The sequence below is a fragment of the Pelmatolapia mariae genome, linkage group LG10_11 (genome assembly GCF_036321145.2).
Source record: "Pelmatolapia mariae isolate MD_Pm_ZW linkage group LG10_11, Pm_UMD_F_2, whole genome shotgun sequence".
Taxonomy (NCBI): domain Eukaryota; kingdom Metazoa; phylum Chordata; class Actinopteri; order Cichliformes; family Cichlidae; genus Pelmatolapia; species Pelmatolapia mariae.
This window is the reverse complement of record NC_086236.1, coordinates 73,248,724-73,262,092: the sequence shown is the minus strand read 5'-3', so window position 1 is coordinate 73,262,092 and position 13,369 is coordinate 73,248,724. Positions and strand designations below refer to the sequence as shown.

Below are 13,369 nucleotides of genomic sequence, written 5' to 3'. Positions count from 1 at the left end.
AAATTTGAGTTTTTCTCTTGTTATGTTTGTGTAATTTAAATAAATCATTTCTTCACTGACACTGGTGTGCAAAACATGTCTGACTGAACCCTCTGGAGACCCTCTGTACTGTACTCTGTAAGGTACTCTGTACTCTGTACTGTACTCTGTACTGTACTCTGTACTGTACTCTGTACTCTGTACTGTACTCTGTACTGTACTCTGTACTCTGTACTCTATACTCTGTACTCTGTACTGTACTCTGTACTGTGTACTCTATACTGTGTACTCTATACTCTGTACTCTATACTGTACTCTGTACTCTGTACTCTATACTGTACTCTGTACTGTACTCTGTACTGTGTACTCTGTACTCTGTACTCTATACTCTGTACTCTATACTGTACTCTGTACTCTGTACTCTATACTGTACTCTGTACTGTACTCTGTACTCTGTACTCTATACTCTGTACTGTACTCTGTACTCTATACTCTGTACTCTATACTCTGTACTCTGTACTGTACTCTGTACTCTATACTCTGTACTGTACTCTGTACTGTACTCTGTACTCTGTACTCTATACTCTGTACTCTGTACTGTACTCTGTACTCTATACTCTGTACTCTGTACTGTACTCTGTACTCTGTACTCTATACTCTGTACTCTGTACTGTACTCTGTACTCTATACTCTGTACTCTGTACTCTGTACTCTGTACTGTACTCTATACTCTGTACTCTGTACTCTGTACTGTACTCTATACTCTGTACTCTATACTCTGTACTCTGTACTGTACTCTGTACTCTATACTCTGTACTCTGTACTCTGTTCTGTACTCTATACTCTGTACTCTGTACTCTGTACTGTACTCTGTACTCTGTACTCTGTACTGTACTCTATACTCTGTACTCTGTACTGTACTCTATACTCTGTACTCTGTACTGTACTCTATACTCTGTACTCTATACTCTGTACTCTGTACTGTACTCTGTACTCTATACTCTGTACTCTGTACTGTACTCTGTACTCTATACTCTGTACTCTGTACTCTGTTCTGTACTCTATACTCTGTACTCTACTCTGTACTGTACTCTGTACTCTGTACTCTGTACTCTATACTCTGTACTCTGTACTCTGTACTGTACTCTATACTCTGTACTCTGTACTGTACTCTATACTCTGTACTCTATACTCTGTACTCTGTACTGTACTCTGTACTCTATACTCTGTACTCTGTACTGTACTCTGTACTCTATACTCTGTACTCTGTACTCTGTTCTGTACTCTATACTCTGTACTCTGTACTCTGTACTGTACTCTGTACTCTGTACTCTGTACTCTATACTCTGTACTCTGTACTGTACTCTGTACTCTGTACTCTGTACTCTGTACTGTACTCTGTACTCTATACTCTGTACTCTGTACTCTGTACTCTGTACTGTACTCTGTACTCTGTACTCTGTACTGTACTCTGTACTCTGTACTGTACTCTGTACTGTACTCTGTACTCTATACTCTGTACTCTGTACTGTACTCTGTACTCTGTACTGTACTCTGTACTCTGTACTCTGTACTGTACTCTGTACTGTACTCTGTACTGTACTCTGTACTGTACTCTGTACTCTGTACTCTGTACTCTGTACTGTACTCTGTACTCTGTACTGTACTCTGTACACTGTACTGTACTCTGTACTCTATACTCTGTACTCTATACTCTGTACTCTGTACTGTACTCTGTACTCTGTACTGTACTCTGCACTGTACTCTGTTCTATACTCTGTACTCTGTACTCTATACTCTGTACTCTGTACTGTACTCTGTTCTATACTCTGTACTCTGTACTGTACTCTGTACTCTGTACTGTACTCTGTACTGTGTACTCTATACTCTGTACTCTATATACTGTACTCTGTACTCTATACTCTGTACTCTATACTGTACTCTGTACTCTGTACTCTATACTGTACTCTGTACTGTACTCTGTACTGTGTACTCTGTACTCTGTACTCTATACTCTGTACTGTACTCTGTTCTATACTCTGTACTGTACTCTGTACTGTACTCTGTACTCTGTACTCTATACTCTGTACTCTGTACTGTACTCTGTACTGTGTACTCTATACTCTGTACTCTATACTCTGTACTCTATACTGTACTCTGTACTCTGTACTCTATACTGTACTCTGTACTGTACTCTGTACTGTGTACTCTGTACTCTGTACTCTATACTCTGTACTCTATACTGTACTCTGTACTCTGTACTCTATACTGTACTCTGTACTGTACTCTGTACTCTGTACTCTGTACTCTATACTCTATACTCTGTACTGTACTCTGTACTCTATACTCTGTACTCTATACTCTGTACTCTGTACTGTACTCTGTACTCTGTACTCTATACTCTGTACTCTGTACTGTACTCTGTACTCTATACTCTGTACTCTGTACTGTACTCTGTACTCTATACTCTGTACTCTGTACTCTGTACTCTGTACTGTACTCTGTACTCTATACTCTGTACTCTGTACTGTGTACTCTGTACTGTACTCTGTACTCTGTACTCTATACTCTGTACTCTGTACTGTACTCTGTACTCTGTACTCTGTACTGTGTACTGTACTCTGTACTCTATACTCTGTACTCTATACTCTGTACTCTGTACTGTACTCTGTACTCTGTACTCTGTACTCTATACTCTGTACTGTACTCTGTACTCTATACTCTGTACTCTGTACTCTGTACTCTGTACTCTATACTCTGTACTGTACTCTGTACTCTGTACTCTATACTCTGTACTCTGTTCTGTACTCTGTACTCTGTTCTGTACTCTGTACTCTGTACTGTACTCTGTACTGTACTCTGTACTCTGTACTGTACTCTGTACTCTATACTCTGTACTGTACTCTGTACTCTATACTCTGTACTCTGTACTCTGTACTCTATACTCTGTACTGTACTCTGTACTCTATACTCTGTACTCTGTACTGTACTCTGTACTCTATACTCTGTACTCTATACTCTGTACTCTGTACTGTACTCTGTACTCTGTACTCTGTACTCTATACTCTGTACTGTACTCTGTACTCTATACTCTGTACTCTGTACTCTGTACTCTGTACTCTATACTCTGTACTGTACTCTGTACTCTGTACTCTATACTCTGTACTCTGTTCTGTACTCTGTACTCTGTTCTGTACTCTGTACTCTGTACTGTACTCTGTACTGTACTCTGTACTCTGTACTGTACTCTGTACTCTATACTCTGTACTGTACTCTGTACTCTATACTCTGTACTCTGTACTCTGTACTCTATACTCTGTACTGTACTCTGTACTCTGTACTCTATACTCTGTACTCTGTACTCTGTACTCTATACTCTGTACTGTACTCTGTACTCTATACTCTGTACTCTGTACTCTGTACTCTGTACTCTGTTCTGTACTCTGTACTCTGTACTGTACTCTGTACTGTACTCTGTACTCTGTACTCTGTACTCTGTACTGTACTCTGTACTCTGTACTCTATACTCTGTACTCTGTACTCTGTACTCTATACTCTGTACTGTACTCTGTACTCTGTACTCTATACTCTGTACTCTGTACTCTGTACTCTGTACTCTGTTCTGTACTCTGTACTCTGTACTGTACTCTGTACTGTACTCTGTACTCTATACTCTGTACTCTGTACTCTGTACTCTGTACTCTGTACTGTACTCTGTACTCTGTACTGTACTCTGTACTGTACTCTGTACTGTACTCTGTACTCTATACTGTACTCTGTACTCTGTACTGTACTCTGTACTGTACTCTGTACTCTGTACTGTACTCTGTACTCTGTACTCTGTACTCTGTACTCTGTACTGTACTCTGTACTGTACTCTGTACTCTGTACTGTACTCTGTACTCTATACTCTGTACTCTGTACTGTACTCTGTACTCTGTACTGTACTCTGTACTCTATACTCTGTACTGTACTCTGTACTGTACTCTGTACTCTGTACTCTATACTCTGTACTCTGTACTGTACTCTGTACTCTGTACTGTACTCTGTACTGTACTCTGTACTCTATACTCTGTACTGTACTCTGTACTGTACTCTGTACTCTATACTCTGTACTCTGTACTGTACTCTGTACTGTACTCTGTACTCTATACTCTGTACTGTACTCTGTACTCTATACTCTGTACTGTACTCTGTACTGTACTCTGTACTCTATACTCTGTACCCGCTCTCTGCTGTCAGTAGTATTTTCCTGGTTATTGTGAGTCTTTCACTTTGTCAGTGCTCTAACATTGTTGTGTGGTTCACCTGCTCGCTCAGAGGGAGAAGGATAAATACTAAAATGCTTCCCTGAGCAGCGCTTTTGTTCTTGTTGCATCATTTTGTAAATATGGATTTTTTTTAGCACGAAACATCCGTGCTGATGAAACTGCACCAGCAGGACGCAGCTCAGTTTCTTCCTCATCTCAAAGTTTAGAAAAACAGTTTCTTTTTTTAATTTCTCGCCTTGAGGATGTGGGCTGATTCGAGTGTGAAAAGCTGTTTTCAGGGGAAGTACCAAAAAAAGAAAAGTTTCTGGGCAATTTTGGAGAACCAGGTCAGCGAGAAAACAGTTCCTATCATTGACTTCACACGATCAAACCCACAAAATAAATAAATGTATTCTTAGCATCGTTTAGATTTGACGATGAGGCACAACAATAATACAATACAGGATATAAGAATTTAAGAATCTTGAGGCTTCTGGAGGAGTTTGTTGTCCTAATGACGAACAGGAAAAGCAAAAATGTGCCTTTGTGTTCACTAAAAATGATCAAAATACAGGATGCAGAACAACCCTGCAAAGAGTTGACTCCTGAAGAGCTTCTGTGTTTTTATCTCTGTCTGCGGTCTTCAGCTTGCTGATAAGATTCACAGCAACGCCCAACACGAAGGTCACCATCGTGAAAGCAGCCGAGCTGTGGGAGACATCATCTCCACCGTCCATGCCAAACAACAGACACAGGAGGACAGGGACGGGGAGGATGGACAGATGTTTCAGCTGTGCGGATGGAAACTCCACATCTGTGTACGTTAACATTTTGTGCTTGTGTGTGTGATCTATTCTGAGTGTTGAGTGGACGTCCTCTGATGCATTCATTTACAGTTTTAGTCACTTTTATGATTTTTTCTTTCTTCGGTGGAGGAAGCTGACGTTGCTGTGGTCAGCTCTTCAGTAGCCAGTCGAAGCTGAAGCCACTTCTTAGTCACACTCACAGAAACCGAAGTAAACGCAGCGACCACAGGAGAAGCCGCAGATCGAGCCGATCCGTTTGGCGCTTTGTTGAAGTTGCAGCTTTTTGTGACGGTCAGTTTTAGCTGAACTACTGAAAAAGCTCAGAGAGCTGAACCGCAGATGCATCTGGTGTGGACCATATCCATAACAAGGGGGATAGATTCATAAACATAGCTTCATTTTTACGTTTCAGCCTCCATCTGGACTGAAACGTGTTTTTCTGTCCTGAAAGTCATGTCTGGATTAACCCTCTGGGGTCCCACTGGGTTAAAACCCGTTCTTTGCCTCTTCCTGATTCCCTCTCCTCGTTACTATGCTGTCTGTCCTTTACTCTGCACTAGTGTCAGTCTGAAACCTTTTTTCTGCCAGACTGAGCAGATAACGATCTATATTTGCTCTGCGGAGCTCATGATTGCGAAAACTCTCTGTCCTCTGTTGCAATATCTGATTGTTCTTCTGAAATAGAAAAGAGGAAGAAAAAACTGTGCAGAATTTTTCATTTTCAAAGCAGTGCTTCATTTTTTTCCAGACTGACAACTTTCTTGTGTTTCTGTGATAAAAACCAAACTTCGTCTTGTTGAGAATCTTTCAGTCTGTTTGTGATAAACTGATTTTCTTTTCTCGTTTTTTCTTTTTCTTTACATGAATGATTTCAGGCCTGATCTCATATAAAATGTGAAAGGAAGTAACTCCAAAAGGAGCGGGGCTGGCCAGACTAACAGAGCCAAGTCAGTGAGAAGAGTTCCTCAAAACAAAAATGAGACATCAACATTTCACAGTGATCAGCTTCGCTCTCTGCCCACTCCTCTGATTACAGACGAAACCCGGAGAAGCTCAACAGAAACCTGAACATGGCAGTTTATGGTGAAATGATTCTGTGGAGCTTCGTGTTCCTGCTGGCAGGTAAAACTGAAATGATGTTTTTATTCTTGTTAATGACGCATCTGTGAAGTTGTGCTTTCACTCACTCACTGCTGCTCTGTCTGCAAACTGTTTCCAAACCTACAAACGTATTAAATCTGAGAGTAGAAGACAAAAATGATTTGAATCACGTAGACTTAATAACGATGTGAAACAAGCTGATGTTATCACACAGGGAGGGTTAACGATCGTTTCAAAGACCTCAAAGCTGCTGGAGGGGAAACGAGAGGAGAAGGCTTTCTAAATGAGTTTTTATTAAAACTCGAGTATTTTATAACAGACGGATTATTTCTGTCTCTTAGTGACGGAAATTTTAAACCCACATTTACTTTAACAGAGTACTTTTACTGCAGTATTATTGGAGCAGTGATATAAAAACCCATAGAGCTCTGTTCTCATTACTTCTCTTTTCCTTCTTCCCTGTTGTGCTGTCAGTTGTGTAAATAAAAGCTTGTTGCTGTTGGTGCTCTGAAAGCTGGTGCAGCTGTTACACAGGTGAGGTGGGCCTGTTTAATGCGACTTTGCTGTCGGGTGCTTCACCTGTGTTTCCAGGACAACTGATAAATCGCCGTTGATCAATAGTCATGCATATCAGTGACCATGAAACTGACCTCACGGTCCATAGTGCGTCAGTGGTGCCAGTGTCAGTCATTATGTATAAGGTTGGAAACCTGCAGTGTCACTTGGATGATGATGAAATGTTTCTCCCGCTGAAAACATCCAGATGAACAGAATCCACATTTGGGGATTTCCTTGCCTGGAATATTGAGCATGGATCAAGACTTTCCAGGATTTATTTGTTTCTTGGAATAGCAGGGAGCACGGTCATAAAGAAACACAGAAAACACTGAGTACGATTTTCAGGCTGATGTGCAGCCCCATGCCCGCGTGCCGATGCGTTACATGAAGAGTTTAAATATAGATCTGCACTGAAGTTTAATTAAACTGGGCATGAATCCTGGGCTGTTAATGGCTCCTTTGACACGTCTCCAGGCTGAAGGATTTTACAGCAAACATCTTTAATAACTTTCAAAAACACAAACTGGGTGCAGAAGTTGACCATCGGAGTGACCGCCATGTTGAAAGCTGGTAACCAGCCCCACAGCTAACTCAGCAGGTCAGTAAGTTGTGACCATCTCGGTTAAATAAACTTCAGCTTTCCTCAGCGCCGGGCGAGCTGCCATCACTCAGTCCTGATCTGAGCTGCTTTAGCAGACTTCCTGTTTTTCTTACTTGCATCACTTCTTCTGCTGAATATACAGTAATATTACAGAGTAAGGGAACAGTTTTCCTGGTACTGTTGTCTTAAAATAACTTTAAAGTATTTTTTTAATGATGTATAACCAGTGCTGATGCAGCACCACTGATGAATTTGACATTTTCCTGAAAGACTTTTTTGAATTGTGATGAGTTTTAATGAGTATTAAATAAAACATGTTTCTGCACTAACGTATGCATTATGGTGTTAATACAATTCAATACACAGAAGTCTGAATGAACTTGTATTAAGAATGAAACAAACTGGACTCGCGCTGCTTGTTTCCAGCTCGAGACATTATCTTTAGACTCAACTATTCATTTATCTCATGTTGCCCTTTGCTGCAGCCACTCTGTTCATCCATGAAACAAGCTGGTTTAGCTTCTCCTCAACATCTCCTCAGTCTGTCCTCTGGATGCACTGACAGACTGAGAAATCCTTCAGCATGCCGTACTGACATTAGCAGCAGCAGCAGCATTATGGGCAGAGAGACAGAGGAGACAAGCAGGCGGAGACAAGAAAGATGAAGGAAGCCTTAAAAAGTCCAGACAGACACTTTAAAATGTGATTTAAGGAGTCAAAGCCTATTTTTTAAAAAAACAAAAGAACTTAAAATATTTGCTGTGTTAAACTATCGTCATCTTTGCTGTTGCACAACGCTCTCACTGATTATTTTCAAGGGTACTTTGAATGTCGTATTTCTCTGTGATGATGAGGATGCAGCGTGGGCGGATGCTGAGCCGGTTTCTAAACATGAACCGCTGTTTGTTGGTTCAGGTTTGGTTTGCTTCAGGGAAATATTGTGCTGAGGTTTAAAACATGATGAGGTTATAGGAGCTTCCTGCTCATCATAAACAGCCAGATGAGGTTATCCAGCTGTAATCCTGGTATATTCTAACTCAGCATACATTTCCCATCCTTGTTGCTGCTCTGTCTGTAGGGAATCCAAATAATCCCTCAGTGTCCAGAGTTTTTGTAAACCATTGTGACCTGATTTCCTTCTACAGTCCTTTCAGTGTCACTCCACCCACTAAAGCCTGCTGTCAGTTAACACTGACTTTAAAAAAAGAACATAATCATCTGCTGCAATAATGACCTATAGAAAGTTTATAGCAGGACACTCTGTGTTTCAGAGTCTGCAGGGCTGCAGTGAACTGCTGCACGTAGTATCACATCACAGCATGAGTGACTGTTTAAAGGTTGAACTGCAGGCTCAGTGTGTAAAAACTGAATTTTGACGCAAACCAATCATAAAAAAGTTGTGTTGATAGTTTGTGTGCAACCATAACAACTACCCAAAATACCCTGCCATGATTCTTTGTTTAATCTGACCAGCTTTGTATATTTCATACACAGATGCTGTGGGTGTAACTGTGATCTTTCCTTTCACGTCTACCTGTGCTGTCAGAGGATCCACTGTCACCCTCCCCTGCACCTTCACACCTCGGAAGTCTTTCAGTGATGGTCAGAGAGAAGTTCCTCTAAAGATCGTCAGAGTCCGCTGGTGTAAGAACCATTCAGTCTGTCAGGAGACCACTCCGTCTGTGTGTGACAGTGACTCAACAAACAACGATCCTCGTTATCAATATCTGGGAGACATGAAGACAAACTGCACTTTACAGATCAGAGATGTTCAGCAGGGAGACAACGCAACCTTTCGCTTCAGGATGGAAGCTGATAATTCTAAAGGACATTTTACTAACCAGACAGGAGTGACTGTCAGAGTTGTTGGTGAGAGAAAAAATCTTAATTCTGCAAATAATCATTCATCATTAATAATTAATAAGTGTGAAGTAATATAAACACTTTGATTTTAGATGGGACCAAATTGAGAATAATCCGCTCCAGTGATGATAAAAACACCAGCAGAGGTGAAACCGTCACACTGCTCTGTGCTTCAGTCTGCACTAAACACCAACTGGAGGTCAAGTGGTTCAAAGATGGCCACACCCTCTCAGAGACTGGCCCCTCCCTCCATCTCAGCCCTCAGACTGCAGAGGATTCTGGGAGCTACACCTGTGCTCTGAAGAAGAACATGAAGACTCTCTCTGAGCCGTACAGCCTGCAGGTGGAGGCTGGAGGTTTGTTTAGTTTTCCAAAACCATTTTTAAAATTTTAAGACGTCATCAAACTGCAAACACATGGCAGTGGTCAGCCTGACACCAAATCATCTCCAGATCAGCAGCAGAATAAAATTGGGACATTTGTATCTGGAAAAAGTCCTTCATGCAAACATTGTTGTTGTACTCAGCCAATAAAGAACCACATGTAAAACATGTGAAGAGCTTTGTTCACTTTCATAAATCTGTAAATCCCAAAATCACAGCACTCAGTGATGTCACTCATGAAAAGTCATATGGGGAGAAAATGACTTAAATATAAATAAACTTTAGAAGCTTATTTATTTGATCTTTTACTGCATGTTTCTATCTGTTTGTGTTTTAGCAGCTGATGGTGTCCTTCGTCTGGTACTTGGTGTGGTGTTTGGTCTCCTGCTGCCTGTGATCCTGCTCCTACTCTTCATCTTCATCATCAAAAGGTGCAGAAACAGACGGTCTCGAGTGTTTGAAGTATTTCATGTTTTAGTGGTTTTATGTGAAGCAGTAATGTTGGTGTGGATTTCACACTTCAGCCTCAGTAAACACGAAGCAGACATTCACCTTAAATATATAAAATCAAAGGTTTATTTTTTAAAATAATTAATAATAAAATAAAATGTGTTTGCTATATATTTATGTCAATCTGGAAAATATCATCTGAACAAATCCCTTTAAATTGTACTTGTAATAAATGAGAAAAATGCAGAAGTGTGATAACATTTAGAAATTATTATGCTTCCTCGTGTTAATATTTTCCTTTACATGAATAAAGACATTTCCACCACAGGCTCATGCAGAAAAAGTACAAACTGCAGCCCAAAAATGAAAGAGTTGATTAAGAGACAGTTGGCAAAAGTTCTGTTAAATACTTAATAATCTGAGTAGTTTTTCATATTAATAAGAGACAATACAATCAATACAATATCAGCTGATCAAGTCTGACATCACAGCATGTTTCCTAACTCCTAACCTACTAATGTGTGTGATTTATAATCACATGGAAACATAATATTTTCTGTCTTTGTGTCTGTTTTCTACAGTCCTGTTGTGATCATACTCATAAATACTGATACTGTTGCAGGAAGCTGGCAGCAGCAGAGGATCAGAGGGCTGTGGGAGGTGATCCGGAGCAGAAGGTGAGTTGGTGATGGGAGGACTTTACCATGAAATGAATCTTGTAGGATGCGATGTGACATTCTGTATAGTTTATTATTTTAGCAAGCTTGAGTTCAGAATGTGTGCATTGATTGAAAGTGTGCTGCTTTGATTCTGGATCTTCAGTCGTCTGATCTCTTCGTTTCTCTGCTGTGTCTCAGCATCCTGATAGCATCTACAGCAACATCATGAAGTCTGCACAAACTGAGGCAGCTCAGCAGCAGGAACCGGCCCGAGCCGTGGAGGACGTCAGCTACGCCTCCGTCCAGTTCAAACAGAAGAAACAGGAGGGCAGGTAGGACCCAGAGATGGAAACCTTTAAACACTCATGTTTGTGTCGTCACACAAACAACAGACAGCTCAGATTTGTGGCTGAAGCAGCTCCAACAAACAGACAGTGATGAAAGATAGAAACTTTATTTCTGCACAAAGTATCACAATAACACCACATAAGTACAAAAGTAGGTCCAAAAAAGCTGAATGGTTAGTTTTGTTTTTCTAATTTCCTTTTTAACTTTTACTGCTCATGAATCACAAAAACACAGCTTTCATCAAGTGACTTAAAACTTTTCTGTTTTACTGTGAATGAATGAATTTTCATGTCTGTGCTGCATTCATGAACTCTGTTTGATTTAAAGTTAGTTTGACTCAAAATGTTTTACTTTTGGTGTGAGTCCTCTTAGACTCTCAGATATGACATCAGATTATTTTCTTTTGATTTTTGCTTCGTAGGCGCCTGCAGGCGGCCGACGATGACGTTGTCTATTCCTCAGTGTCCAGTCGAGGATGAATCGCAGCTCTCTCACTCCCTCGATCCACCAATCAGCTGCAGGAAGCTGTGAGCTGTGGCAGTTTGTGTTAATCTGTTTGATGAAGCTGCGGCTCCACTCTGACTTTATACAGAACTATTAAAAAACTTCAGAGAGATGAACCAAAGGTGTATCTGCAGCTCTGTGGTGCAGCATGTGTGCTGTAAGGTGGAGGAAGTCATGAATGCATCTCAGTGCAAACTGGAACGCTGTTGTCCTGTCCATATGGGGAATAACTCACAATCTAATTATTTGTTTCTCAGATCCTCTTAGTTCCCCATAATCTGCTCTACACTCTCTCTGTTATTCCACATCCATTATTTTCCCAGTCATCTGGAAGCTGGTTTGAAACTGGAGTCTGAGTGAAGGACCCAGCACACTTCTTCTTACAGTGCTCATTAAACCAGGAGGAGGAAAAATGCAACAATGCAGACTTTATACTCTTCAGAGTCTGAGCTGCTTTTCTCTGATCAGCTCGTCTGGTTGTTCTGAGAACAAAAGGTAAAACTTTACTGAACCACAACCATCGTTGTGTCCTCCACGTGCTGCCCGATCTGAGCCGAGCGATCTGCACACAATTCACTTTTAAAGCCGTACAGATGATTAAGTTTAGGATTAGAAGGCCTTGTTGGTCCCAGGCCTGTATCACTGCCACTTAATTCATTTGATCCTTCATTGTCTCTGTGACTGTCACACATCCAAAACATAATGTTTGGTTAGTGGTCACACGTCTGCAAAACCTGAGAAAATGAGCTGAACCTTCACTAAATCTGTGACCTCGTTAAATGTTTCCCAGTGAGTTAAAGGCTCGTCTGCAGTTTGAAGCTTTGCTGAATGAAACATGAAGTTCATTTCAAGTGCTGATGATGGAGGAGAGTTTGCTTTATGGGGTTCATTTCCATACTTCTTCTGCTTTACTCGAGCACTTAAAGCACTTTACACAACATCTCTGATTCACCCTTTCATAAAAGCACTTTCTGTCTACATTCACACACATTCAGTCGTCCACACAGACGCCCCATATGCAGAAATGGAAATGAATAACCGGCTTATTTTTACCCTGTCATGGCTGCCAGAGCTGTATGAGTCCACTTCTTTATACCAGCACTGGCTCAGTGAAATTAGCAACACATTAAGACTTCCTCAGAAGTTTTGCAGCTTGATTGCAGAACTTTGGAGGAAGGAAGTAGTTCTCCTGTTATTTTCAGGTATTATTCTTGTCATGGTCCCCGTGTCTGCCGGCCGGCCCCACAAGGCTACATTTGTTGTTGTTTTTCCTCTCACTCTCTCTCTCTCTCTCCCTCGCTGCTCCGCCTGGGCGGAGCTCACTGCGGGCTTCCGCCCTTTGCAAATTCACCTGTTTGTCATTATGTTGCCATCATGAGTTTGCCATTGAAGGCCGGGACGCAGACCCTCTCATTGCTGGATGATTGTGCGAGACCCTTTTGCCCGGACCTGTGACCTACCCGCTGTGTGCATTGGAGTGTAGAAGAAGAGAACATGTGTTCCCTTGGACCCTAGGAACCCTGGATTTTTCTCCTCTGTATGTATTCTGCACCTGGTAATTGTAAATAAACTCTGTGTTTGGAACTGAAAACCCGCTCTGTCCTTGAGACTTCGCTACTTGTGACAATTTTGTCTGTTTTTAAATTATCCAAAAGTCTTACGAGCCTGAGTCTCGGTTTCACTGTTAGAGCCGCCTCACTCGTCACATCTCGAGTCAAAATACCAAAACAGAGTCTTAAAAACATGAACCTGTGATGTCATGATGGGCCTTCTGGACATCTTCTATGTACAGTCTGTGTTTCAGTGTCACAACTTCTGTTTTTGTCCAAAATGTTTTTATTTGTTATGAACATATTACTTTATTAAA

At 41.1% G+C, this 13,369-nt stretch overlaps 1 protein-coding gene across 2 annotated transcripts; it reads left to right on the top strand.

The window, feature by feature from the left end:
- Nucleotides 1-4,952: 4,952 nt before the first annotated feature.
- LOC134636830 (B-cell receptor CD22-like) lies at nucleotides 4,953-13,369 on the top strand. 2 transcript variants are annotated; one of them, XM_063487051.1, is made up of 8 exons: nucleotides 4,953-5,047; nucleotides 5,911-6,157; nucleotides 8,790-9,164; nucleotides 9,251-9,514; nucleotides 9,882-9,972; nucleotides 10,614-10,668; nucleotides 10,849-10,982; nucleotides 11,420-13,369. In XM_063487051.1, the coding sequence occupies exons 2-8, from the start codon at nucleotides 6,106-6,108 to the stop codon at nucleotides 11,475-11,477; spliced, it is 1,029 nt and encodes a 342-aa protein (XP_063343121.1). In that variant the 5' UTR covers nucleotides 4,953-5,047; nucleotides 5,911-6,105; the 3' UTR covers nucleotides 11,478-13,369. The 2 variants fall into 2 exon arrangements, with proteins under 2 accessions (XP_063343121.1, XP_063343120.1); XM_063487050.1 differs by having other exon boundaries at nucleotides 9,879-9,972.